The following is a 27,823-nucleotide window of genomic DNA, read 5'->3' as shown; positions in this document are numbered from 1 at the left end:
ACAAATCTCCCTCACCCCCCCGACCCCCCCTCTCCCCCCCCTGGCCTCTCAGCGGCCACAGAAAGGAGGTTGGCACCGCGGGCGAGGAGCAGTGTTGTTGTCGTCGTTACTCGTCCTGCATGCTGATGCTCGCTCCCTGGGCCGGACCTCTCTGTTGGAGCTGAGCTCTGATTAGTAAAGTTCCTCGTGTCCGTTGGGAACTGAGTTTTATTTTGTGTGAATCCCAGCCGGTGGTGTCAGAGTCGCTGCTAGAGGCTGAAAACAAGTTATGCAGCTTTGATGACCTCATCCTGACTCTTCTAGGTCCTGCAGGGACGAGACACTGGTTCTTTTATGTCGACAAATACGATATAATTATTAATTTCCACAGCAGGATCTTATGAATCTGTGACTCCTGCCTTATGTAACCTCCTGTGCTCTTTTATTGCATGAAGTCTCCTCCTGTGATTCTGTGAATGTTGTTTCTGCCTTTGCATCTGCAATGCACCAGTACAGTGGATCTTGTCTCTTGTATTTCTATACCTGCTGCTAGATGGGGCCTGGATTGTTTTGGAACTTCCCTCCCAAGGCGGCTGGCTGCACGGTTCCACAGAGCCTCCTGCAGACCATGTACGTAGGATCACCCGCCCCCCCACCCACCGTGCCACGCCAGGTCTCTCCTGTGTGGGTGTGTCTATGGCATCTTCCCGTCCATCCGTTCCATTCTGTCACTCCAGTCCGTCCAGTGTGTCCCATGCTCATCCTGCAGCAGCGGGCTCACACCCACAACTGCAAAGACAATCCATCATATTTAATGACTGTTAAATATGCTCGGGAAAGGCGTCGTCCATCTGTCATGTGAGAAAATAATCATTTTAAAAACCACAACAGATACTGGAAGAGATACTGGGAATTAAACTGGGAGTGGAGCCAGAGCTTGAAACTGATAATTTCCCTCAGAAAACCAGACGACCTGCTCCAGGTGACACACGCTGCCGGGGGGGCTGATCGCTCTTCAGATCAAACGTGACCCAGTCGCTGAAGGATCAGTTAGTTTCCACCACAACAAGAAATCAGGCGTAACCATTTCCATCCCATCACATGTGCATGTTCAGGAACTTGTGACACTTGTCAGATGCAGAGGAGGAAAAACCTGCAGCTCTTCATCCACCAGCTCAGGACCATCAGACGATCATCTGAGATACATGCTGAGGTATTATGCTGTTTGGTTTGTGGATGTTATTTTGACTCCAATGGATCTTCAGCTTGAAAACATTGAGCCGTACAGTAAAGGTTTGGTAAAGAGTCCTCGTTAAGTTTAAAACTTTTCCATCGTCTCTTCTCTTCTTTGTCTTCTGGTCAATTTTAGAACTGAGTTTGAGATCTTATTGACTTTTGAAGTCTCTTCTGGACGTGAACCCAGGTTCATCAAATCTTCTGATTGTAACCTCAGGGTGACGCCGCCCACTGGAACAAGCTCCTCCTCCTTCCTCCCTCTGTGCTTGGAAGACACCTTCTACCTTCCTGTCTCAATCTCACCGTGTGTGTGTTGAAAAGCTTGGCAGCAGATTGAAGACAGAAACACTGAATCCACTTCTCGCTCGGCTCAGCAGCAGAGATTTAAAATGTTTCTGGACGGAGATTCGTTCTGAAACAGAGACAATGTGCTTTAATTATTGGCTCATTTGTCCAGAACGAAAATAGACGCCTGCCTTCATGATCCATGGAGCTAAAAATAACACGTGTGGTGAATTTCCATATCACCTCCTCAAATTCCGCTCAGCTCGGCGTCCTGAGCGATAAGAGCAGCCGCAGGAAACTGAGCAGCGACTGAAACGGGAAACGATGCAAAACCTGCTGAAACGTTCCAGGAAACATGAATATGAAAACTAAAAAAACTATAAATCCTACACGTAATCTAGGTGAATTCATCCTAACCCCAAAAACTGGGTTTTAGAATCAATGTTGTTTCATTCCCTGCACCTTTGTTGCATTTCTTTATGCTGTTATTTCTCCATTTATTCTGATTGTTCGCCTTCATTATCATCATGATTCTGCACGACTTGCTCGTTTTTTCTCCATTTTGCAGAGACAATATCAATAATCTAGTTTCTATGCAGCAGGTCAGACCCTAAGAGTCGGGCTCCATCCACACGAGAACGTTCTCAGGAACCTAAAACAGAGAAGTGTGGAAACTCTGGGTCTGTGTTGTTGTGCGGACGAACACAAATGGAGTCGTTTGGAAACGATGATGCAGTCGCCCTCATTCAGTTTGGTCACATGATTCTATTCTACCAATGAGCATTGGGCCAGACATGAAAAAAGGAATAATAGAATGCATTTCCAGAAAATAAATTAAGAATAAAATCAAACTAAATCTAAACTAAACTTTTTGCAAATCAAGAAAAAAGTATAAATGTTGAAAGCAAATTTTAAATTTCAAGATTAAAGTCGAACGTTTAAGAAAATATGTCTAAATTCATGTAAACAAATCCAAAGATATTAACGGTCAAACCGACACAGTCGCTTAATGAAGAGGAGTCGACTTAATTCTCCATATCAGAAATACCTGATGGGAAAAAATTGTGTTTTTTACGTTATAAATTAAGAAGTTTGCAAAATAACATTTGCATTATAATATGATAATAATGAAAATGTATAAGGCTAATTTCTGTTCTATTCTATTAAAGGTTGTAGCCAATAGTTTTTCCTTTTTCTGATCCACTGAACTCTCTCCACCTCCAGTCCCTGTTTTCACTGGACACTGTTTTTAAGCCCCGAGTCTCTTCAGTGAACCATTCATCCCATCATGTGAGCTCCACTGGGCTCGGTCCCTCGACATCTGGTTCTCCGGCCGGGGCAGGAAGGAGTCCAGCGAACAACCCCCCCCCCCTCTGCTCGCCACACACTGTCGCTCCGTCTGCCTTCGCTGGCGTCGGCCCGGCCGCTCGGTGGGAGATCCTCACAAACACGACCACCACACTGGACGCTTGGTTACAAATATTTTCTCCTCTTCAGTTTCGACTGCCGGAGAATCCCACCGCGCCATTCAGCTCGTGCCAAATAAACACAAGTCCCGACCTGCGGCGTTTGGATCCGTGGTTAATGTCACATGTTCGCAGGTGATTCACTGAAAACCAGGGAATTTAAACGTATATTTACAGTTCTATGAGCTCATGTGATTAAATTCCCTGTTTGTTGGTCACACGATTTTATTTGTTCAACGAATGTGATGATATAACATCTTAAATTTTGAATTCATAAACCCAGACACACTTTGATCTGCGCTCCACAGCCAAAACAAACCCATGTTTCCTGCAGGATATCATAACATGAAGCTCCAGAACTCATATTCTAATCTTCTGTAAACTAAATTATTCACACCGTGGTTCCTGCTCTTAACATGAAACAAAGATTACAACTTGCACTTCTCTCAACGACACTCGTGACTCAGGTGTGGAGACGAGAAACAGATCTTTAAACGTTTGAGCCACAAACAAACAGACTCCTTCACAGAATCTCCTCCTGAAAGAGGTTTCAGATTCTTAGTCATCAGCTCGATTGTTGGACACAGACGTGAATGAGGAGCATTCACTTTGTCCACGAGCATCATGTCCTCTTCAGCTTCATGTTTCCAGCTCTAATGGTTTTTCACGCTGCTTCTCTCTCTGCTCGTTTGTCTGTTTGGAGAGAATCTGGTTTTCTTGTCAGCGATGTAACAGCTTCATGTGTGTTTGGTTCACGTTGACCTGACACAGACAGAAGAGACACGGTAGCTATTTTATTTAAGTCCAGAATAGAATAGAATAGAATATCTTTTATTGTTAAGTACAGTACGAGTTCAACAAAAAATATATTTAATTTATGTGTGTTCAGGTGTTTCTCAACTTAAACAGTGAGACAGGTTATTGTTGTAAAATAAAATCTGTTTGATTTAATTATAAAAAAAGTCAACTGACCTTTTCTTTCATTTTATTTAAATACATTAATTAGTGACTTATAAGTAAAAACATTTACATAACATCTCATATTGATATTAAAGAAATCAGACATTTTAAGGTGTTAAGATATTTCACTCAGTAAAATTTTACACTTTAAACTATAGAAACATGAGGAAGAAGTAAATCCAGTGTTTCAGCTTGTTGACGTGTTTTCTACGATTCGTTTCTCGTCCAGTTTCTCGTTCGCAGTTCTCTCTCTCTGTCTCTGACCCTCGGTCGTCCTGTCGTCTCTCTGAGCCGTCCCACTTTCCAAGTATCGATCCGGTGGACGTACATTAGATCATCCACGTGGCTCTGTAATTGATTTCTGCTCTGACAGGAAGTTTCGCTCCGATGTCCCTGTGTTCTCTTAAAGAGCTAAAACCCGGCTCCTGTCGGTCATGATGACCTCGTACTCGTCAGATGAGTCGCTCGGATAATGGAGAAGACAAACTACTGATAGGTTCTCATCTGACACGATGCTGAATGAGATCTCTGGTCCTTTTTGATTCAGACTCTCCCACCTTTACTTTGTCCTGCAGAGACGAAAACAGTATTAATCAGCGACAGAACAAAACAACCCAACGTGAACTGGAGGAGAAAAAGAGAACAGGTTACTGGGGTGCGACTGTGAGATCACATGTCTTTTAAAGCAGGAGAGCAGCAGCGCTTCTTCTTCCATCACTAACTGTAACGATGATGTAGAAAAAAACATCTTCACACATCTCATCAGGAATAAACCCAACGTGAAGAACAAAGCAGAAAGAGGAAAACAACGTGAGAGAAAAGATGTTTAATTCAGAGTCTTATAAGATGGTGGGAAAACATATATATATAAATATATATATATATATATATAAAGCAGGGAAGGAGAAGGTGAGCCAGACCCGACGGGACTGAGACTGGTTGTCATAGCAACGCTGTCTAGGCAGACTTAAAAAAGGAGCGAAGGAGGGAGCGGAACTAAAAAGAGGACAGGTCCGTTTTGTTCTCCTCAACAAACTGCTGCGAAAAGAGGGTTTCCCCCCCCCCCCCGAACGAGACAAACAACACCCGAAGAGGGGAGAGAGGGTGAGAGAGGGAGAGAGAGGGGGAGAGAGGGGAAGAGGGGGAGAGGGGGGGGTTCTCTGGTTAAAGAGGAGATGGAGAGAACAGACCTGTAAATAACTCCTCACCCACTGACTCTTCAGCTGCCGGGCCACAGTTGGTTGAGGGATGAAGAGAAGCTTTGAGGTCGTGTCCACTGTGATGACCACATGACCTCAGGCCGGCAGCTCATTGGCTGATGGGCGTCGGCAGCCGAGCAGGAAGGATCCACCATGTTTGGACGTTAGAAGCAAAACGTGTAGAATATAATCTTTACATAAGCAAACAATAGACAAACAAAACATTTTACCTGTATAAAAAGATTGACGACGCCACAGCTCCATGAAAAACAAATGTGTCTCCATCGCCCCCTGGAGGCTGTCTGCAGTACGAACCAACCTGAGACCATTTCCACAATCCTCCCCACCGATGAAGTTTTTATAATTGTAACCATGGCAACAAAGGTCTGGTGCAAGTGCTCCTGGGACGATTCACATTCACAGGTCGTTTAGGACTCGATGGAATCTTCCTATTATAAACCACAGACTTTTAATAAAGATGGACGACATGACAGCTCCCAAGAGTTAAGCCAAAGCGTCCCGATTGCCCCCTGGTGGCTTGCTGTAGTATAGGTCTTAAACCGTGCCTCCTCCATGTTATCAGATGGAATATGAACCGATCTAGAACTTTAAAGAAGATGATTAGAGGACACCTGAGAGGAGTTTTTGAAATATAAACTTCTGAGACAACAGAGTGGTCGTCTGTGGAGCGTTAATGCTTTCACAGACCAAATGATCAACAGACTGAATCCATTAGAAGAACAGACACATGTCAACACCTCTTGTTTAGGAACAAAGACCTCACCACAGCTAGTGACGGAGCACAAAGTCAGACCGGGACAGCGCTGGTATCTTTCCACCGGCGGCTCTGGCGTCACACGGCCAAATATAGCTGGATAATGCAATGGTAATTGATTTCACAACCAGCTGCCTTACATAAGCACGTCAGCGTGAACAGAGAGGGTGAGAAAGAGAGGGATGAGGACAGAGGTGCAGGGTGAGGATGGTGTGAACAACCCGCTGAGAGAGGAAGAGGTGAAGCGACAGGGCAGCGGTGGAAGAGAAGAGGGACGAGATGCTGGGAGAGAGAGAGAAGAGACGAGTGTTGGGAGAAGGATTTATAAAAAGGGCTGTCAAAATAAAAGAAGTGGAGAGAGTTAGAGGAGCAGAGACACAATGCCTCCTGGGAAATCACACTTTTATTCTCTTACCTGCCGAGTGGCTATATACTTTAAACTATTTGTTTAAACTAGTGTTTGTACAAATAATCTGTAAAATCAGTAAAGTTACACAACATCTTTTTAGTTTGGTCCATGTCCCGTCCACTAACAGGGAGGAGGTGCAGTCCTCCTGGCAGCAGGAGGAAGAGAGGTGCTGTTGTTTGGTCTGTTTTCCTCGGAAAGGTCACATGCAGCCATTTAATAACACGGTCACAGCAGGAGGGAGGGAGGGAGGGAGGGAGGGAGGAGAGAGCGAGAGAGGAGGGGAAGGAGATTGAGAAAGAGGAGGAAAGATAACGTCATTACAAAGGAGAGATTCTGACAGATAAAGTGTTGATGAGAGACATTCTGCCCTGAAGCTGTCGTGGATCTGCTCGTTGTTCTGCTGCAGACGTCATGTGCACATCCTTCACCTGGAGGTTAATCTGCTGCCGCTGCCGCTGATGTCGCTGCCGCTGCCGCTGCCTCACCTGTGTTCTGTAATGTCCTACGTGCATAAAAAGACTCTGATCTCAGTATATTCTCTGCTGCTGTCAGCAGTTCCCGACCTCCACCTCTGAACAACACAGCTGAGGCCTCACGATGACTTTGGTTGCTTAGTGATAGAAACGATGGGAAGACTCCGAGGACGAGTCTCGAGTTATAATAAACTGAAATGATTTGATGCACTTAACATCAACTAGTGGGGTCGTCACATAATGACCCCTTCATATGTGAACATATTTAAAGTATAAATGAGCCTTTTCAACTCTATTAAGAATCATTTCTGCTGCTTTTACGTATGAAAGTAGTCTCGTCTATTTCAAACAATGTAACTGTCACTACCCACATACTTATTATTCATTAATATATCCACTAGAGGGCAGTGCAGTGCAGACTCGAGACAAACATGGTGGAGGAGGAGGTAACGATTTCCTCGTAAGAAAGACGCAGAAGCAGCCATGTTGTAAACGACAGGCTCTCTCTCCGTAAAAACAGGTCCACCATTGTTGAAGTTTGTGGTCGTTTGTACGAGGTCGTATGAAACCGATCTGTCATCATCATGTTTCACTGGAGACACAGACATCAGGGACATGTGAAGGAAAAGATTTCATAACGGTACGAGAAAAAAGTCGTAGTTTTACAAGAACAAAGTTTGAAGTTTTCTGGACTTTGTGTCGTACATAATGTTACGAATTTATTCTCACAATATTATGACTTTATTCTCACAATATTATGAATTAATTTTCATAATATTGTGACTCTACTCTTTTTGTTGTAATATTATTAGTAATATATGATATTCTCGCTATAGTGCCACATCAGTTTCTTAACAACTTTATTCTGACACTCTTTTTTCTCGTGATCTAAGATTTGTTTTTCTTACACAATATCCTTAATTCTTGTAAAATGCAGATAGTACCCAGCACGATGAAATGATAGTGTAATTTAAGATGTGTTTTTGTGCTACGTGTGTGTGTGTGTATGTGTGTGTGTGTGTGTGTGTGTGTGTGTGACTGCAGGTTGCTGACCAGGATGGCTGGGATGAAGGAGCAGCAGTTCACGGAGGAGAAGCCTCTGCTGCCGGAGCAGAGAGGAGCAGACTCCGACCTGGTGAGTCCACCTCCTGTCCTCTCCTTGTGTCCTCTGCTCCGTCCTGTGTCCTCTGCTCCGTCCTGTGTCCTCTGCTCCGTCCTGTGTCCTCTGCTCCGTCCTGTGTCCTCTGCTCCGTCCTGTCTCACCTGCTGCTGAGCGAGGACAGGAGGAAGAGACACGTCTGTGCTCATTAGCTGAAGATGTGGATGATAATCAGACGATGGAGCTTGTTTACCAGGAGAGTGACGACAACACGATGAAAAGATGAAGGGTCACTTGAGCTGAGAGAGAGAGAGAGAGAGAGTGGTGGAAGATAAACAGAGCAGCAGATAGAGCGCAGGCTATATAATTATATATGTGGTTATATAAAGAGCACTTACTTACTGCAGTTCATCCATTACCTCGGCAACAGGTCGCAGCCTCTTCAGGCCTCTTCAGTGTTCGAGGGTCTGTTGTTGAAGGAATCATGGAACCGATGGCGTCTTCCTGTGAGAATCTGTCTGAAAGTGAATCATTATCTCCTTAAACTTTCCAAACAGCCATTAGAGGCTGATTCCTGATTCCTGAGACTCGTTTCAGAGTCAGACTTCGTCATTAGTGGAGTCGGTACAGATCCAGGAGCAGTCAGATGCTCTCAAGTAGCCGCTGGGTGATTCTCTAACACTTTGCTGGTCAGTCTGAAGGCCGGTTAGCACTCACATCCCCAAACTCTGCAGCTTTTACTGTTACTGCGCCTGCGTGAAAAGGAAAAAACACAATGAACGTGAAACCAGGAAGAAGGACTCTACGAAGGCCGGTCCGGTCTCTGGAAGTAGGAACGATTCTCCTGCTTCTTTTACAACCTCTTGTTTCTGCTGGAGGAATCGTTACCAGGCTCTCAGGAGAAACAGGAGATCAGGTTTTCTCTTTTGTCGTTTTGAAAAGCTTCCTGTGCTGCATCGCTTGAAATGTCTAATTCCATATTGATCGGCTCGTGGAGCAGAAGGTCGTTCGGTTAACGATCCGGGTCGTCAGCTGCTGCCCCATCGACCCTGTGACATGTTAGCGTGACTCATCGTGTGGCTGGGTCTCATCGATCTGCCGAAGACGACTTCAGCTCCGACGCGTGTTCGGGTTCATCTCCCGCCTCTCGCTCCCTAACAGGTGACCTCCAAGTGACCTTTAGGAGAAGGTCACTGAGCGTTGACCTCCTGGTTCTCAAACCAGGGTTAGGGTCGGACTCACAGCTCAGTGATGTTGGAATAACGTGCGTTCACTTCCTGTGGATATAAAAACACACGCTCAGATTGAATTTAAAAAACAACAGCTTAGAAGTTTCATGACACTCAGCAAATAGAAATAAATTGTTCAAATTTTATTTCAGATGAGAATTTGTAAAAAAGAAAATCAAATTCAATGATTTACATTGTGTGTCAACATAATCATTTATATTTAACAACCAATTCCAATCTTTCCACTCTGTATAATTAAAGTACAACTAAATAAATAAATGAGTCATGGAGCATCACGTTGTAAAAATATAATTTAGTTATTGAGGAAATAAAATCTGAACAATCTGATGTCTGGTCAGAATTTATTGCTCCTGAACTTTTGAGCTTTTCAGACTTTTCCTCTGTGAAGTTTATATTTACAGTGATTCTCGTGCAGCAGGTTCCTGGATTTAGATTTTCGTGTGTGAAATGAATCGTCTCACAAACGTCTTCTGTCTCCAGGATGAAGTCGTAGATCTTCACCTTGACCTTTGTGAAGAAGCTGGAACAGGAACTTTACAGGAACAAACTTCATTTGAGTGTTTTTCCCTTTGACCTTCGTGAAAACACAGCATCAGAAAAATGAATCTACATCTCATGTGTTTTTGTTGAGTACGTGTTTGTTTTCCGGTTTTTACCACAATAACCACTTTGTTGTTCTTGTTGTTTCAAGACACAGCAGGATAAAGGGGATGAGGCCTCGGGGGGGCTCCCCTGCCCTGCCAGCCCTGCGCCCCTTAACCACCCCTCTCCCCCCAGCCGCCCCACTCACCGCTGGCATGTCATGGCACGGCACTGGCTCCTCCAGACCCGCCGTCGGACCAGCGGGTTCATCCCGGTAACTACCAGATCCACCGGAACCAGCAGAAACATCCGGCTGCCGAACACACGCAGACACACAAGAGCAGAAATCTGACTTCAGACACAGAGAAACGTCACTGAGCTCCACAGGAGACACAATCACATTACATTACATTTCATTTAGCTGACGCTTTTATCCAAAGCAACTTACAGTAAGTGCATTAACCCCGAGGGAACAAACCAAGAACAACAAGAATCAAGAAAGTACAATTTCTTCAAAAATAAAGCAAAACTACCAAGTGCTATAAGGAAGTGCCATTTAAGTGCTACTAAATTGTTAGTTTAACAAATAGTAAGTAATTTTTATTTTTTTTATTATTAATTTTATTCAACAACATTAATCCACTAACATCTGCTGTGAACTTCTACCAGAACTCAACCAGTGCCTTCACAGAAGCGAAGCAGATACAATGATGGAAAGGTTGTTTACAGTCGTTTGCATTGTCGTCAAGAATTTACTTAAACATTACATTTCATTTAGTTGACGCTTTTATCCAAAGCGACTTACAATAAGTGCATCAACCCCGAGGGAACAAACCAAGAACAAAACCAATCAAGAAAGTACAATTTCTTCAAAAATAAAGCAAAACTACCAAGTGCTATAAGAAAGTGCCATTTAAGTGCTACTAAATTGCTAGTTTAAAAAATTGTAAGTAATTTTTATTTTTTTTATTTTATTCAACAACATTAATTTACTAACAGCTGCTGTGAACTTCTACTAGAACTCAACCAGTGCCTGCACAGAAGCAAAACAGATACAATGATTGAAAAGGTTGTTTACAGTCGTTTGCATTGTCGTCGAGAATTTACTTAAAGAAACACTATGCAATTTTTTACTGAGCAACAGCGCCCTCTGCAGCCACATGCTGGAAACACGCCCGTCTAACAAACCAATCAGAGTCAAGTATAGCTAGACGCCGCCCACCTAGATGACGTACGCATGTCAGACAAACTTCTTTCGTCCCTAATTAACAATGTGAAACCAGAACTAACCGATCAGATGAAACTCGTGAAGCTTCCGACTCTCGGTCGAGCACCGAGGAGCCGACGGCTTCGGTTTCACGCTGCGTCTCCTCTTCACCAGAGAGAAGCTTTCAAAGCAAAATCTAAACTAGGACAAAATCTGCATTTGCAAAGGAAACCGCCTGCAGACGCAGACTCATCGGATCAGAGACAAACACACGTCCTGACACAAGAGGACGAGTCGGAGCAACACAACAATCCGCCACTAGAGCAGCGACACATTGAAGAACTGACACACAACACACACACACACTCCTGTCGTTTCACACTGAGGACGAGCTGCAGCACTTCCACTTCATGTAGTGTGATGGGGTGGGAGTGAGAGGAGAGAGTGCCACCTGCTGGTCCGACCACCAAACTGCCACCACTAACATTTTTCCTTCTTGCATGAAACGTGTTTAGATGTGTCCTTGTCCTCTTTCCACTAATAAACTACTCCCCTCTTTTTCTCCTTCTCACCCCTGATCCATCGTGTACGTGCAACTTCCATCTTTAATCCTGACAGATTTTCTTTTCAGAATTCCCCTCACATGAACTCACAGACTAGACGTGTGCATGTGTACGGACCCGGTGGTTCCCTGACCTCTGACCTCACGTGCATGTCCATGTCTCTTCTGTCCAGATGCTCCTGCTTGGCCCCCCCCCCCTGAGAGGCGGCCGAGCAGGAACACACGCGTGAGCCTCACGTGCTGAAGCAACACGGGTTAGAAAACATGCATTTAAAGAAAATAACCGGTTTTGCTTCAACACATTTCTTCTTAAATGGAGAGTTTAGATCAAGTTCCTCACGGAGCGAACGCCTCGGCTGCAAGATAACCACGTAACGCTTCAGATGATGAATTCATAAATCAATAAAGATTTGTCTCGACCGAGTGAAGCCGACGTCTGTGAATGTTTAAATCGATGTGGGTTGATTTGCTTTGGGATGAATCCTGAAGCTGAACTCTCCTTCACCCTGAATAACACCTTCCTTCCTCACTTTATTATTATTTTTTTTTTAACACTGATTTGTCTCCCCCCCCCCACCTCATGCACTTCAGTAAATGATCTGGTTCTAGAGACGCTCTGGCACAACAGGTGCATTCTGCTGCCAAACTAATGTACTAAAAAATAAAATACTGGAAACTAGAACATGTTTTTTAAGTGGCACTGCATCAATTTTTACAGCAGCTGAGATGTATTTCATTTAAAATCTCCCTGCTCGCCCCCTGCTGGCTGGCTGCAGTATAGGTCATAAACTTTACCTCCTCCATGTCAACAGATGGGACATGGACTTTATTGTGTATTGTAAATAAAGATGGATGACATGGGGGGTCACAAAACTGAAGCCAAAGCATGGCGTTACCCCCTGGTGGCCGGCTGCAGTATAGGTCATAAACGCTGTCTCCTCCATGTTAACAGATGGTGCGTCGGCCATCTTTATTTGCAGATGTTCACCAGGGTCATGATGAAAGCATTATATAATTGCATCATGGGAGATGTAGTTCTCTCCCATGTGTTTTTGGAGGTTGCAGTAATAAATTGCTGAAGTGCCAATTTAAACCTCACCTAATAGCAGAATTTCACTTTGACTAATTTAACCTGTTCAAACACACATTTGTGTGTTTGTGTAGAAACAGGTGAACTTGTGTGTTCTCTGTGGATGCTCCCTCTGTGTGATGATGTCTCTCACCTCTGTGTCTGTCTCTGAGTCGTCTGTCTCTGTTTGTGTGTCTGTGCAGGAAACGTGTGACCAGCTGATGCCTGCAGGGGATTGGAAGGTAAGAGCTGCTGCTGGAGAGTGTGAGCCTCTCTCTCTTCTGTCTTTTATCTTTTATCTTTTATCATCATCATCATCATCTCTTCTTTTCTCGCTGTCTGTCGCCCCTCATCTCCAGTTTTATATATATTCTTAATAGTTCAACTTTAAAGATATAATGCAAAGTAAATGTCCTTTACGCCTGTTGATGATGAAACACATTAATGTTGGTTTTAATATCACATTTCTTACCACATTTACTTAAATTGAAACCGTTAATTTATGGGTTGAACGTGGCTCATAGCGCCACCTAGAGTTTTAAACTGTCTTCATAGCATCTTTAAACTGTTTATATGAACAAGTTAACACCCTCGAATCAAAAGTGGATGAAATCATTTTACAGCTTAAAGGAAAACAAAGACTGAAACCCGGATTGAACCTGGATGTTTAATCAGTACAAATCTTGAATCTTGACAAACTGATTTCACCACAAAGTTTTTAGAGTTAACGAGAACAATCTAAAGTTTTAAAATATTCAGGGACGAAGGATGATTAGCAAGAAGCTTCAGCTGCAGCTAAACTGTTCTCACTCTGTATCTGTGACCTTTTATGATATAGAGACGGCAGCTTCACTTCCTACCAATCAGTGTGATAAACTCTCTAGTTTCCGTTTGTCTTCCGTCCATCAGGCAGCGACTGTGAGTTTAAAAACCGGCCGAGAGAGAGTTAAGCTCCTCTGTGAAAGAGAAGAGTCGGAAAGAGGACGAGAGAGAAGAGTCAGCACCACGAGCGTTCTGTCAACAGGACGGAGGGAATAGATGGAGAGAAAAGAGGGGATAGAGGGAGAGACGGGGGGGCTGCTGGATGACAAAGTGTGTGTGTGAGTGTGTGTGTGTGTGTGTGTGTGTGTGTGTGTGAGTGTGTGTGTGTGTGTGCTGCAGTCAGCATGATAGTCACTCAGACACCATCGCAGTCCTGTGAATCTGCACGTACACTTCTCATCCTCCTTTTATTTCAACTGAAGATATTTTAATTAATGGATAAAAAGATGATTAATTAGTTACATGAAGTGGAATTCAGCACGTCGGCGCCACCAGGTGTCATTAAAGGCTCCGTAAAAATGATAAAAAACACTTTTATTTTACTTTCTGCACATGAGAGATTTCCACAAACGGATTCTGTTGAGGAAACTTGTTCCATTGAACTCAAAGACTGTAAACAAAGATGGACGACGTGTCTCCACTTCCTCCTTCTGTGGAGAAACGAAGCCAAAATATCCAGAATACAAACGAGTGCCGTCTTTGAGAAGTGTTTACTTTAATCCATGTGCCATCTGCTCACACGGAGGAGGCAGGGTTTGTGACCTACACTGCAGCTAGCCACCAGGGGGCGATCAAGACACTTTGGCTTCACTTCAAAGGAGCCGTCATGTCGTCCATCTTTATTTCCAGTCGATGATTGACGCGTCTCACTTCAGGCTCCAACAGTTTAACTCCTCGTTTGAAAACCTGATGGTTCCACCTGGGAACCGACTTTCCGTTGGTTTTTGTCAAAAAGATCCAAACACACAGAAGTGTTGTAGAATCTGGAAACACAACTCGCAGCAGTGAGGCAGGTTTAGATTAGATTAGATTAGATTAGATTCAACTCTATTGTCATTGCACAGTTCAAGTACTTATCCAACGAAATGCAGTTTAGTATCTAACCAGAAGTGCAAAAAAAAGGCAGTAAAAGTGCAGAGTATTGTGCATATTAAAGTGAAAATGTAAATAAATAAAATCTGTACAGTAAGAAATATATATGGAATATTAAAGTATTAAGAGGAATTGTATGATATAAGAATGATGAATACACTATGATCAGGATAAATATATATAAATAGTAATACACTATAGGCGGAATAATACAGTAGTAAAAAAAAGTAACAGTCAGTGCAAATGTCCAAATGTTCAAATATATAGTATAGGCACAAGATGAATCAAATCAAATACAACTCTGCAAATTATTGTTACAGATCCAATATCTTCACTGCTTTCTTTAAAATACACATTTTCTTTACACAAAGCCGTTAGTTTAGATTGTTGACTCACAGTCAAACACAACTCTGCACAGATCTCTACACAACCTGCTGGAAGGAGGAGACATCGGGTCGACAAGGATCCAGAGTGGATTTGAATCGCTTGCTTTGCATTTTCACAGATTTCTCAGAGAATAATTCACGGTTATTGATGATCAGACATATTCAGAGGACTGATATCCACGTGTTTGTGTAGTCTGGTGCAGCCTGATGGAATTTAAAGGCCTGTGAGCTCCACTGAGAGACGCTCTCCTTTGTCCCGGTGATCTGCTTCCAGAGCTTCGGCCTCATTTATACAAACGGCAGCGGTTTTGTTTTTTTGCCAAAAGGCTTTTTTACAGAACAAGGTTGATGAGCAGAACTGAATATATCAGAGAGGGAGAGAGAGAGAGAGAGAGAGAGAAGACTGACGAGGCAGCAGACCAATCCTGAGGGGGAGATGGAGCGGTGAGCCAGTCATCAGCTGCCTCCCCCCCCCCCTGTCTGTGGTGCCTATAAAGGGTGAGGGGAGGGAGGGAGGGAGGGAGCCGAGCACAAAGACACTGCAGCAGCCGGCGGCTTCCACTCTCCAGCTCTGCTTCCACGAGCCGGTCTCACCAGGACCTAGTCCCTTAAAACAGGAGAGGCCTGGCTGCTCGTCTTCCTCCTCCTCCTTCTCCTCTTCCTCCTCTTCATCAGCTGAGAGAACTGTCCCTGTGGAGCCATGCCTGAGTGCTGGGATGGGGTGAGTGGAGCAGTGCATGATGGGTCCTGAGGAACAGACAGGGGGCTGGGAATACTGAATAAAAAAAAAAAAATGATCTGGAATCTGGTGTGGGAATGAGTCAGAATAAATGTCTTCATCTTTGTCTGATATGATGATGATGATGATGATGAGGAAGATGAGGATGATGATGATGTTTATGTCTGTGATGAGATGAAGAAACTGCAGCGTCAGTGACAGATCCCGGGTCAGTCCTTCATCCGTGGCCCACTGACACACTAAGGCATGTCAACAGATGCTGTGCAATGCAGCAACGCGCCGCTGCAGTGTGTGTCTGCAGAGAGACACGTGTGTGTGTGTGTGTGTGTGTGTCTGTGTGTGTGAGTGTGTCTGTGTGAAGGAGGTGTTGATCCATCTTTGCTTTCATCCATGTTCTCAACCTTGAAGAGGACGAGTGAAGCTGTTTGTGTGAGGAAGGGAAGAATTATTTGAGGTTGTGTGATTTGCAAAATAAAATTAAAATAAATCACACAAAGGATTTACAGGAAAATTAAACGATGCAGTTTCTTATATTGAAACACACACACACACACACACACACACAGAGACAGATGTTGTGGGTGTGTTTTCTCCGGAGGTGTGAAGGTCATCAGGTCACCTCATATTTCCCAGGATCCAAATTAGAGCTGATTGCAGATAACACGGATGTTGATGCTGAAATAACAGAGAGATAATCTGCCTGGATTAACTGGTCCCGGGCGTGTGATGCATGACAAGGCGCTTCCCGGGAGGATCAGGCTGAGTTTTGGCAGCCGGGTGAAATCAGAACTGTTTGTTTTTGTGCTGCGGACGTGTGTGTGTGTGTGTGTTGGACGTGTGAGTGTGTGTTGGATCCGAGTTTTGTTCGGTTCACGCTCGAGTAAATAGACACAAGGGTCAGAATCAGCAGCTAAAGCTTCACTGCCCCTAAAAGCAGGCAGAATAATCCCAAAAAACTGTGTGTGTGTGTACATCTGTGTGTGTGTGTGTGTGTGTACATCTGTGTGTGTGTGTGTGCGTCTGTGTGTGTGTGTGTGTGCAGCTACCATACGCAGCTCATGGTGCCACATATCTCCTTCCTCCATTTTGAGTTTGTCTGCCTCTGACCAGCGAACGCAGACAAAATGTGGGTCAGAACAAAAAGAGAATTCTGAATCACGAGAAGTCGGAGAACTTCAGAGTCGATTCAGAATAACGACGACAAATCAGCGAAACCTGAATTAACTTCTACGCTATTTACATTTATTTTTGTTGTGGCTGTTTGAATAAAAATCCTTTATGGATCTTTAAAATTAATATCCGGTATATTTTAGTTATGAATCTTGTGTAAATGTACAGGATATACATATTTAATTATATATAATAAATGTCATTCAGGTAAAGGAATCTGCTGCGTCACTGTTGCTCTGATGAATCATCACATTTTGACACAAGACCTGAAATGTCTCCACTCGTTGTTTTTCCTCCGATTTGTAATTTTTCTTTTCCATTCCTCATCTAAACAGCCGTCGTGTTTATGACTCATATTCTTTTCTATATTTCCGCTGGTGTTTCAAATTCTACACAACGATCTCCCGCTCTTTGTGTTTATTAAAGCTCACGTCTCATTTCTGAAGGACAAAGAAAACCTGAAGATTAAAGTCTTGGAAACGATTTTACAGATTTTCAGTGAAACACCAGATTTAATTTGTTGCCTTTATTTGATTGTTTAGCTGCAGGAGAGAAACGAACAGGAAACAAAAAGAGGAAGTTGTGTAACACTGATCCCAGGTCAGGAGTCAGTGGGATTTGCTTTAACTATTCTCTCTCTCTTTCTAAAACCTCGTATTAGAGAAAACAAAATCCTTTGTTCCTACGTGAATGATTCAATTCAGTTTAAATCTCCAGATGTGAGTGACTCCAGCTGCAGATTCATCTTCATCATCTTTAATTATCAGACGATCACATTCCTCAGTGATTTACCGTAAATAACAAGAATTAATTTCATATATATCTGACTTTTAACAATATTTATAGACACTTAACATTGGTAAGAATGGAGAAGGCTCTGTTGCTCCAGGTTATACTTCATTCTTGCGTATTTAATTTTTATAATAAGGGTTTTTATTACTCATAACTACATTTGAAACCATTTACTATTGAGTTATCGCCTGTTAAGTCAATTAATGTCCCATAAATTACAACATGGTTCACGTCTCCACTCGAGTTCCTGCAGAAGAAGATTAATGAAGAACAGTCCTGAGGATAAAATAGAATAAAATAAAGAGATCAGGGCTCACGGCTCTGTGTGAAAACATGTGTGTGTGTCTGTGTGTGTGTGTGTGTGTGAAGCACCAGGTGAGAATGTTCTTTGTGTTTCACAGGAACATGATGTCGAGACTCCTTATGGGATGCTGCATGTGGTTATCCGCGGGGCGCCCAAAGGGAACAAGCCTGCGATCCTCACCTACCACGATGTGGGACTGAACCGTGAGTACAGGAGTGTGTGTCTGTCTGTGTGTGTGTCTGTGTGTGTGTCTGTGTGTGTGTCTGTGTGTGTGTGTCTGTGTGTGTGTGTGCGGTGTCGAGATGTTCCAGGTTGTTGTGTAAGGTGTTTCTGCTGTTGTTAGAAGTGATAATTGGCTTCCATGCTACACTATCCCTCCCTGCCTTCACTCTGCCAACACAAAGACACACACACACACACACACACCACACAGACACACACACACACACACCACACAGACACACACTTGTTACCGTCGTTGTCACCAGTTTCACACACAGTTAAAAGAAACGAGTGACAAATGAGTCATAAAGTTTAAAATAGATCAAAGTTAATTAAATCTCAAACTGATTTCATATGATTGATTTTATAACCACAACACCAGAGTGTGTCTCTGGTGTTGTGGTTATAAAATCATCTCTGTGGTAGATTGTAAAAGGCCAGAGCTCCTCCTGCCGTCCAGGTCAACACTCTATAGACTCTGAGTGGGCAATGATTTAATAAAGGGAGAGATAATACAACATAAATCCACGTGAAGAGGAGAGGAAGGACAGATGTGCAGAAAAACAGAGGAGGAGGAGATTAGAACAAAAACAACGTGACATAGAAAAGAGGTCGGAGCCAAAAAGGGCTGCGACCGAAATAGAAGAGAGGAGACAAGGAGACAAGGAGACGAGGAGACAAGGAGACAAGGAGACAAGGAGACGAGGAGACGAGGATGCAAAAGGGTTGAGTGAGAGAGTCATGGATGAAATGTAGGTCAGAAAAACATCCTGCAGAGGGAGGTGGGGGGGGCGCAGCCGGCAGCAATGCAGCACAGACGGGTGGAGGTGGGACCGGGGGGGGAGCTGATCCAAAAACTGCAGATATGGGATTTGAATATCTGTCCTGCTGCGTTTATTTTGATTATCAATAAGACAATTATGCAATCTTGTTTAGAACAGATTGAATTCACGATGCAAACACAGGGAAGTAGAATAAAGTCACATATCGCAGAATTAGCTCAGGGTCCAAGTTGTTTTCCTCTGCAGCACCTTGAGGTTATTAATATTCATGACCAGTCGATAAATCACTCGACTCTGCTGCATTAAAACTGGACGGAGCGGCAACTCAGAGAAGGAAAAATGGTTTTATAGTTTAGTGTTTGAACTGAAAAGATGAATTTAAAATGAGTCCAAACGGCAGATGGGCCCAGCAGATGAAACACAGAAGTAAAGAGAAAGAACAAAAGGAACCGGAGAGAAGAGGGGAGTGAAAAATAGAAGAAGAGATTAGAAGTGTGTTGGGGAGAGGAAGATGATCGGAGGAGCAGGAAAAGAGGTCGTGGTCCCGAAAACTGACGCTAAGACAAGAAGGAAAATCTAAATAACGCACGGAGGCGTCTGTGTTTCTGTCTGACTGCAGAGGAAGGCAGGGAGGAAGAGGAGGAGGAGGAGGAAGAGGAGGAGAACAAAAACAGAGGAAGAGGAGAGAGAGAGAGGGAGGATAAGTCGGAGAGGGAGAGATAGTGCAAAAGGAGGAAGTAGGTCACGGTGCAGACTTCATCTCACCGATGATTCAGCACAAACATGGGAGGAACTTCTCCCCTCGGCCCTCAGGTGGCGCTGTGGCACAGAGGTCAGAGGTCAGTGCCTCCTGGTTGGTCACTTCTGACCCAGTTGTCGTGTTTATTCGTCCGATTGATTAACGCCGATCAACCAGAGGAGAGAACGAGTCTGACGCACACGGGAGGAAAGTGGGACATCTGCAGAGGATCGAACCTGTGACGTCAGAATTCACTTCACTGAGTTTAAACTGGTTCAGGAGCTCGTTAGTGAGAGGAATCCTCGGGGGGGTGGTTGAGAGAAAAGAGATTTAACTTCATTATAGTTTATTACGTTTTACACCAGAAGACATCTTTGCTGATCTCTGTTAACCCTTATTGCTTGAATTAATTTCCAATTATATTAAAAAAAGAATATTTGTGTTTTTGGCTGTCATACAGATGCTGATTTAAATGGAGATTGTAAATTTCAATATAGCAAATACAATAGATTTCAAATTTAGGTATGAGTCAAACTAGCGACATTAGGCATAATGGGGCATAACCGTAATTTAACAAATTTTCCAGTCTCTGGTATGTAGATTATTATACTGATGCTGCTTTTGCTTGAAATTGAATAACAACATATGTACAATCATTGCTGCTCCATCATCACAGTATTTTTCAAATACAGCTTAATACCTCAAAGTAACTTTGCTGCACAGTACCAAGGGGCTAGTGTGTATTTTCCACTCCGACCACTAGATGGCAGCAGAGTACTTCCAATACCTTCATGTTATGTGTAGTATTTGCACCATCAGGCGTTAGTGGGATAAAAAAAACGGAATGGGGGGTTCCATTCGTCAACAAGGGGTTAATATCTGCAAATCAACACAGATAAACTAAAAAACGATATTTACAGTCTTCAATTTCTTTATATTTCTGTTAAATGAACGAGGTGAGATGTGATCCCTTTCCTCTGTCCTTCCTCTGTCCTCTGACTGACTCCCTCGTTTCCTTTCCTCCCTCCCTCGTTTCCTTTCCTCCCTCCCTTCGCTCTCCGACAGACAAACTGTGCTTCAACTCCTTCTTCAACAACGAGGACATGCAGGAGATCACCAAGCACTTTGTGGTGTGTCACGTGGACGCCCCGGGGCAGCAGGTCGGAGCCTCTCAGATGCCCCAGGGGTAAAGGAACCTCAACTCTTCTCCTTCTTCTTCTTCTTCTTCTTCTTCTTCTGATTATTGAGACACATAATGTATATTGTCCCCCTGCAGGTACCTGTATCCCACCATGGACCAGTTGGCCGGGATGTTGCCGACTGTGGTGCAGCACTTTGGGTTTGTGCTCTTTGCTTTTAAATTCAAGTGTTTAATTTCTCACACTTTACACAAAGAACACACATTTAAGCTCTGGTGTGCAAAATAAAACAGCACCAATAGAATCTTGTCTTTAAATCATTATAAATTGTGTATATATACTTATATATATATGTGTGTGTGTATCTTGCAAACATAGAATCAAAGATGAACATTTATATAAGCATGGATTTCTATCTGTGTATCTGTCCACCAGTAACATTCTGTAACATCGAGTATCAGAGGGTTTTAAGTTTCCTTCACTTTTAAAACGCTAATGGATTGATGATGTTTTCAGATTCAAGAGCATCGTTGGGATCGGAGTTGGAGCCGGAGCTTACGTTCTGGCCAAGTTCGCTGTGAGTCCGATCAAACCACACATCTTCTAAATGATCCTCGAAAGATAAACATTTGATATTTAGGTTTGAAATCCTCTTGAATCCGTGTGTGTTCTCTGCTCTCAGCTGATCTTCCCCGACCTGGTGGAGGGTTTGGTTCTGCTCAACATCGACCCCAATGGCAAAGGATGGATCGACTGGGCTGCCACCAAGGTGCTGGCCTCTCTCAGCTCACGGATCAAGAGCCACCGTTTGATTCCTCGTGGTAATAACCTCCCTGTTGTCTCCCCCCCCAGCTGTCGGGTCTGACCAGCACGCTGCCGGACGTGGTGCTGCCTCATCTCTTCAGTCAGGTGCGTTCACGCTCCGGAAATAAAATGGACTCGGTGTTTCAGTCTTCTTCATTTTGAGGGTACGAACGGGAAAATTGAAATTGTGTGTGTCTGTTTGTGTGTGTGTGTGTGTGTGTGTGTGTGTGTGTGTGTGTGTGTGTGTGTGTGTGTGTGTGTGTGTGTGCAGGAGGAGCTGATGAACAACACAGAGCTGGTGCAGAGCTACCGACAACAGATCAACAACACAATCAACCTGTTCAACCTGCAGCTCTTCTGGAACATGTACAACAGGTGGAGACACAAACACAGACACACACAGAGAGACACACACACACACACACACACACACACACACACACACAGTTCACAGTCATTCATGGTGTCTGCTCCTTCAGCCGTAGGGACCTGGAGATGAATCGCAGCGGGACGGTGATCAACGCCAAGACCCTGAAGTAAGTCAGGTTTCATCATCAGGTCATTTTAACTATTGGTTGTTTTCTGGTTCTGGACGTTAGAAGTCATTGATTTTCATCCTTCGTCCATTGAAATATCACCCTTTGAAAATATGATATTATTTCCTACGTAAACAAAACAAATATTAAACTACATAACTCTCATAAATATCAGTCTTATTTTACTTTCTATGAATCATTCTCTGAGAAATCAAATCTCACAATGTTAAAAGAAGGGAAAATTATCCCTGAATCGGCCCCAAGATTTTATTAATTCTTCCCTGAGCCAAACCAGCATGTTCTTCTTGTTTAAAATAATAAACCTTATGTTTAAATCACAATCACAAAGTGCTTCAAAGACATGGGAACAAGAAATACAAGCAGTGCAATTACAAATTTAAAGAAGGTAATTCAAGACAATATGTAATATAAAGTATTCAAAACCAAATACCTTGTTAAAAGCAATAAAATAATCAAACAAATTAAATAAAGCAGTAAAACAAACAATGTAATATATGTAGTGAAATCTTGAAAGAAATTCAAAGTTACCATGATTGTGTTTTGGTGAACACAACAATGTGACGAGCAAACCACCTGAAAACCTGCGACGAAATAATCAATCAATCAATCAAATTTGATTTGTATAGCCCATATTCACAAATCACAATTTGTCTCATAGGGCTTTAACATGGTGAGAGATCCTCTGTCCTTATAATGAGAAGAATCATAATTTTTCTTCAGCCCTAAAAATTTAAACCAGTAAATATTAAATGAAATTGTCCTTCATATACTGATTTGCATATCCAACATGGCCGCTGTTGTCCTGCAGGTGTCCCACGATGCTGGTGGTCGGAGACAACGCTCCAGCTGAGGAAGGAGTGGTGAGTCCTTCTTCTCCTTTTCCCGTCTCCTCAGGCCGTAGCTCTGTTTCACCAGCGCCCCCTGGTGGTCCTTCTTATTTACCTTCTCCTTTAATTCACTCCTTCCTACTTGGTGAACGTCTCTCTGAGAAACACTGAACTCTTCCTCCCCCTCCTCCTCTTCCTCTGCTCAATGTTTTGTGAATCCTCTTGGTGGAGACAGTTTGTCCTCATTCAGCTCGACAGACCTGGTTCACCCTCACAGACAATGTGTGTGTGTCTGTTTCCCGTCTGTCTGTGTCCATCTGTGTGTGTGTGTGTGTGTGTGTGTGTGTGTGTGTGTCCATCTGTGTGTGTGTTGCTGTTCCCCTGAGGACAGGACGCTCTGTCTCTGGTGTTATACTTTCAAGTGGCCCATATATCTGTGCTTCTGCACCAGTTTATCTTCTGCATGTTTGCAGGAGGGATGGGACGGAGGTGCAGAGGGGGGGGGGCAGGAGGAGATGTTGTTGTAAACCTCTCGCAAAGAGAGAAGGATGGAGCGACAGAGCGGTGACAGAGGTTGTTTTATTGCATGTGACAGATGGAGGTCAGGTTAATATTTCATACGCGCTGACAGGAGCAGCTGAGGCGTTTGTGTGTTTGCTTTGTGTCGTCGTTTCTTCATCGCACACGAATCCGTTCAGAGACGTCTTTTAAAACCAAAACACACACACTCAGTGTTTACGTCTCCTGCTACGCATGCAGGAGAATTTCAATTATTATCAGACCTGCATCTGCATCTGCATCCTGACATTATGAGCACATTTTAGAGAAAACAGACAAACGTGCATTTGCTTTATTCATGTTTGCATGTGAATACAGAAGAGAGGGAAAAACAAAGTCTGTGTGTGAATGAGGTGTGTGTCTGTGCCTGTGTGTCTTTCTGTGTGTGTCTGTCTGTGTGTGTATTAACAGTACGGCTGTGTTCTTTGGCTGCAGCAGTGACTCATCTCTGCAGCTCACTGCAGTATCTGGGTCACACACACACACACACACACACACACACACTGATATAATCAAACAATAACATCCACATCTACGTCTCTAACTTCAACACATCATCAGGTTTCTTGTCTCTGTATCAGTTTATTTTTTTTAGCTTATTCATTTCTGTTATTGTTTTTTCCAGGTTGAGTGCAACTCCAAACTGGATCCGACCAACACCACCTTCCTGAAGGTAATGGTTCGTCCCGGTTTCACCTGCAGCTGCTGCACATCCACACAAAACCTGTTAAAACATTTTTCATTTATTTTTCATAAATTTAAATCACCAAATGTGACAATTTAACTGTTACTCCAGATCAACCATTAACAAACAAAATTAAAATAAGCTTTGAAAATAAGCACGTACACATGATGATAGTTTGTCTTTGCATATCAAATCAAACCAATTTAAAAAGAGATTAATTAGTTGCCATGTTTTGATTAATATGTGGGCTCCAGAGACAATGAATCCAATCTCATATTAATCAGAACAAACGGTCTCTTGTGTGCACACACAAGTAATTTCAAGTGCTCTTTGTAATAGAATGTGGCCTTGGCAGATGTTTTTGTCTCTATGGCAACTGTGAGGCTTCTTGTGTCGGTAGCTTTGCTCAGGGATTTGCCTAAATACAGAAATAGATGGTTATAAATCCTCATATTCAGCTTCTCAGAAAGAAAAGTTACAGAAAACCAACTGTTTTGTCAGTAAAAAAGAGACTAACGAAGAAAGGGTGTAAATCTGTATTTGTGAGCTCTCTTCTCCTGTTGATTGTCGATCCTGTTGTGGCAGATGGCCGATTCCGGTGGACTCCCCCAGCTCACACAGGTAACACACCAACAAACAGCAACACACACTCAACAGGCTGTCGCACAATCAAACGAAACCAACATTCAGAATCCAGACGGACCCTGAATGCATCATCTAACGCTGTCAGCTCTGATATCAGTGAAATGAAAACTGTGACGTGTTGTTTTCCAGCCCGGGAAGCTGACTGAAGCCTTCAAGTACTTCCTGCAGGGAATGGGCTACAGTAAGTATCTGGACACACAACTGTGCTCTGGGAGTGAGAGGTCTCGACCGGAAGGAGCTGGATCTTATTAAAGGAACTGAAACATTCCTGCAGACTGTCGTTCAGCTGCATTTCCACCGTGATCTAAAAACACAGGTGTGAGTGACGACATATGGCTACATGCTGTTCCACTCACATCCACCAGGGGGCGGTAATGCACAAGATTATACAATAAAAATGCCAACTGCGAATAGTACGCATGCTGCAGCCAAGAGAAAGTGATATTCAATGATTATAAACAGAAGTCTGCAGAGGATGGTAAAAACTTTATGGATGTTTTTACAGGTCGACAATGAAGCTAAAAACGGATCTTTTATGTTTTAGAAACTGCAGCAGGACAAATATGATTCTGACAGTTTGGCACAGTTTAGATAATTAAATGGAAAATCTATTTATAAATGTAGCAGCACTAGAAAAGCAGTAAACATGGAGGAGACGTAAATCGCGATGTTAATGAGTTAGCGTCAGCACGAGTTACAAAGATTATTCAAAACATCAGAAATGCAGAACCTGAGTAAAGGAAACAGATTTTTATGACTATTGCAGAGATTCAACACACTTTTTAGGGGTTAAAAAGATTAAACTTAATTTTGGACCATGGTGGAAATGTCCACAGTTCCTGCAGAGGATCCTAGCTCCCGCGGTCGACACACGTCTGTGCATTAATTCCATGTAAAAATCTGTTTCAGTGGAAGTTGTTTGTTGTGTGTGGTGACGGGATACGAGTTGTGTTAATCTTGCTCTGTCTCCCTTGCCCTGTTCTCTCAGTCGCTTATGTGAAGGATCGGAGGTTGAGTGGAGGGCCAGGTACTTCCTCCTCCCCCCTTCACCTCTGACCTCTTATTGCTGCCCTGTTGGATGATATTGGCATTTTGAAATTTATGTTGATTCTTTAATTTTTGCAACTAATACACTATTTTTGGGGCTGTTATGGAATCTTTACTTTTGCCCATCTTCGTTTCATCAAAAATAATTTTTCCTCCCATGGAAAAATAAACTGTCTTTACTCCACCCTCCCCCACCCTCCCCCCCCCATTCCTTTACCATCACATCTCCAGTACCGCTCTCTGCATGGCCTTCAGCCGGACTGCAAAATCATTGTCAACATATACAAACTAATGAACTCTAAATATAGGTCCTTTAATAAAGTGTGGACTTATGCTTATTCAAATTGAAAAGTTAAAGATCATATTGTTTTTATCATAAAGTATAAAGGCACATATTCAGACATTTAGGCTGTAAACGTTCCTTAACTCACTCAACTTAACAACATAGAGATCATTCTGTCGGAGAATAGAAAAATATCAAGATTATACAACACAGGTTGTAATAACAGCATCTTAACTGAGTTACGACTATGTCACCAATGTTCTTCTTAAAGTTCAGAAACATCCGGATGTTTGTGTGTTTCTTGAGGTCGATGAGCTCTGACGTGTTGGTCGCATTTCTGTTAGCCAATCGAAAGACACTGATTGAGGAGAAGATGTAAAACTACACTGAGATTAGGTTTGACATTTAAAACCACTAGTATATAAACTTCTAATAAACCAACTGTAATAGTGTGAAATATTATATATGACATGATTTAAATTACTCTCAGGGTTGTAGAGATTCTCTGCTGAATCTATTTCATATAAGAAGAATATAAAACACTAAACATTTGAACATTTTCCTTTCAACTCTAATCTGAGTTAATATCAGATGGTCCGTCCACTGGTGAAGTGTTTTTGTTTTAAGGCCCAAGAACCAGAATCATATAAAACAGTTCCCAGCAGCAGGCTAAATCCTCAGGGCACAATAAACATAAATTAACACTAATGTCGCGACAGTTTTATAACGTTTGTCATAAGAGTTTTAAAAGCAAGTGTATGTTAGAGGTTTGCTGTGCTGCCCCCATGTGGCCAAACAATAAATAGACCTAAGTTAAGATAACTTGATCAGAATCAGAATCAGAATCAGAAGTATTTTATTGCCAAGTACATTCACACATACAAGGAATTTGCTCTGGGTATTGGTGCAAACAATGAACATAGAAACATAAAAACGCAATAAATACAACATGCATAGGAGAGTAACGGCATCTATGTCATTTGTGTTAAATTGATATAGAAAATGTTGATCCATATCTATTGGATGAAGTTAATAAATTATTACCTTTTGCTCAGATTTAACTTGAACATATTCAGATCCTGGATCAGTTCATTGAGCTTCATTCTCAACTCAACACAATTCATGACTTGACTAATATTGGTGTGAAATTTTAATGCAACTCAATAATCGTCATATTAAACTGTACAGACTGACCCCTGAGATTCTCCAGCATGTTACTGCGTCTGCTTGTGGAGACGTTAACGTATGTAATTTAATGTAATGTAATGTAATGTAATGTAATGTAATGTAATGTAGTGTAATGTAATGTAGTGTAATGTAATGAACCAGTCGAGTCCAGTTTCTCAGCAGCAGCAGAAACCAGATTCTCTTTAGTTCTCGTTAGCATGAACTCCCCACATCTCCCCGACATCCACTGATCGCACTTCTTTTCTTTTATCTTTCTGCAAGTCGCGATGCTAAACTCTTCTTCTATCTCTGCTCCCCCCACCCTTGTGTCCCCCCCCCCCCCTCCCCCCCCAGTGCCCTCGGCCAGTATGACCCGCCTGGTGCGCTCCCGGACGGCCTCTCTGACCAGCGCCAGCTCCATCGACGGGTCCCGCTCCCGGGCCTGCACCCACTCCGACAGCACCGAGGGGGGGGTGGGCCCGGTCACCCACACCATGGAGGTGTCCTGCTGA

General features: G+C 43.0%; 1 protein-coding gene across 5 annotated transcripts; it reads left to right on the top strand.

The window, feature by feature from the left end:
- Positions 1-532: 532 nt before the first annotated feature.
- On the top strand, positions 533-27,823 carry ndrg4 (NDRG family member 4). 5 transcript variants are annotated; one of them, XM_061076439.1, is made up of 20 exons: positions 533-609; positions 7,827-7,917; positions 8,192-8,205; positions 8,616-8,623; positions 8,914-8,932; positions 9,876-9,987; positions 12,755-12,793; positions 17,954-18,059; positions 20,665-20,785; positions 20,876-20,938; positions 21,255-21,315; positions 21,421-21,507; positions 21,591-21,647; positions 21,814-21,917; positions 22,022-22,078; positions 22,908-22,959; positions 24,110-24,157; positions 24,755-24,790; positions 24,944-24,995; positions 27,666-27,823. In XM_061076439.1, exons 1-20 carry the CDS (start codon positions 533-535, stop codon positions 27,821-27,823), a joined length of 1,362 nt encoding a protein of 453 aa, XP_060932422.1. The 5 variants fall into 5 exon arrangements, with proteins under 5 accessions (XP_060932422.1, XP_060932420.1, XP_060932421.1 ...); XM_061076437.1 differs by lacking the exons at positions 8,192-8,205; positions 8,616-8,623; positions 8,914-8,932 and adding an exon at positions 25,803-25,841 and having other exon boundaries at positions 9,829-9,987; XM_061076438.1 differs by lacking the exons at positions 8,192-8,205; positions 8,616-8,623; positions 8,914-8,932 and adding an exon at positions 25,803-25,841 and having other exon boundaries at positions 7,827-7,921; positions 9,839-9,987.

Source organism: Limanda limanda, chromosome 8 (genome assembly GCF_963576545.1).
Source record: "Limanda limanda chromosome 8, fLimLim1.1, whole genome shotgun sequence".
NCBI lineage: Eukaryota > Metazoa > Chordata > Actinopteri > Pleuronectiformes > Pleuronectidae > Limanda > Limanda limanda.
This window is presented reverse-complemented; position numbering and strand designations above follow the sequence as displayed.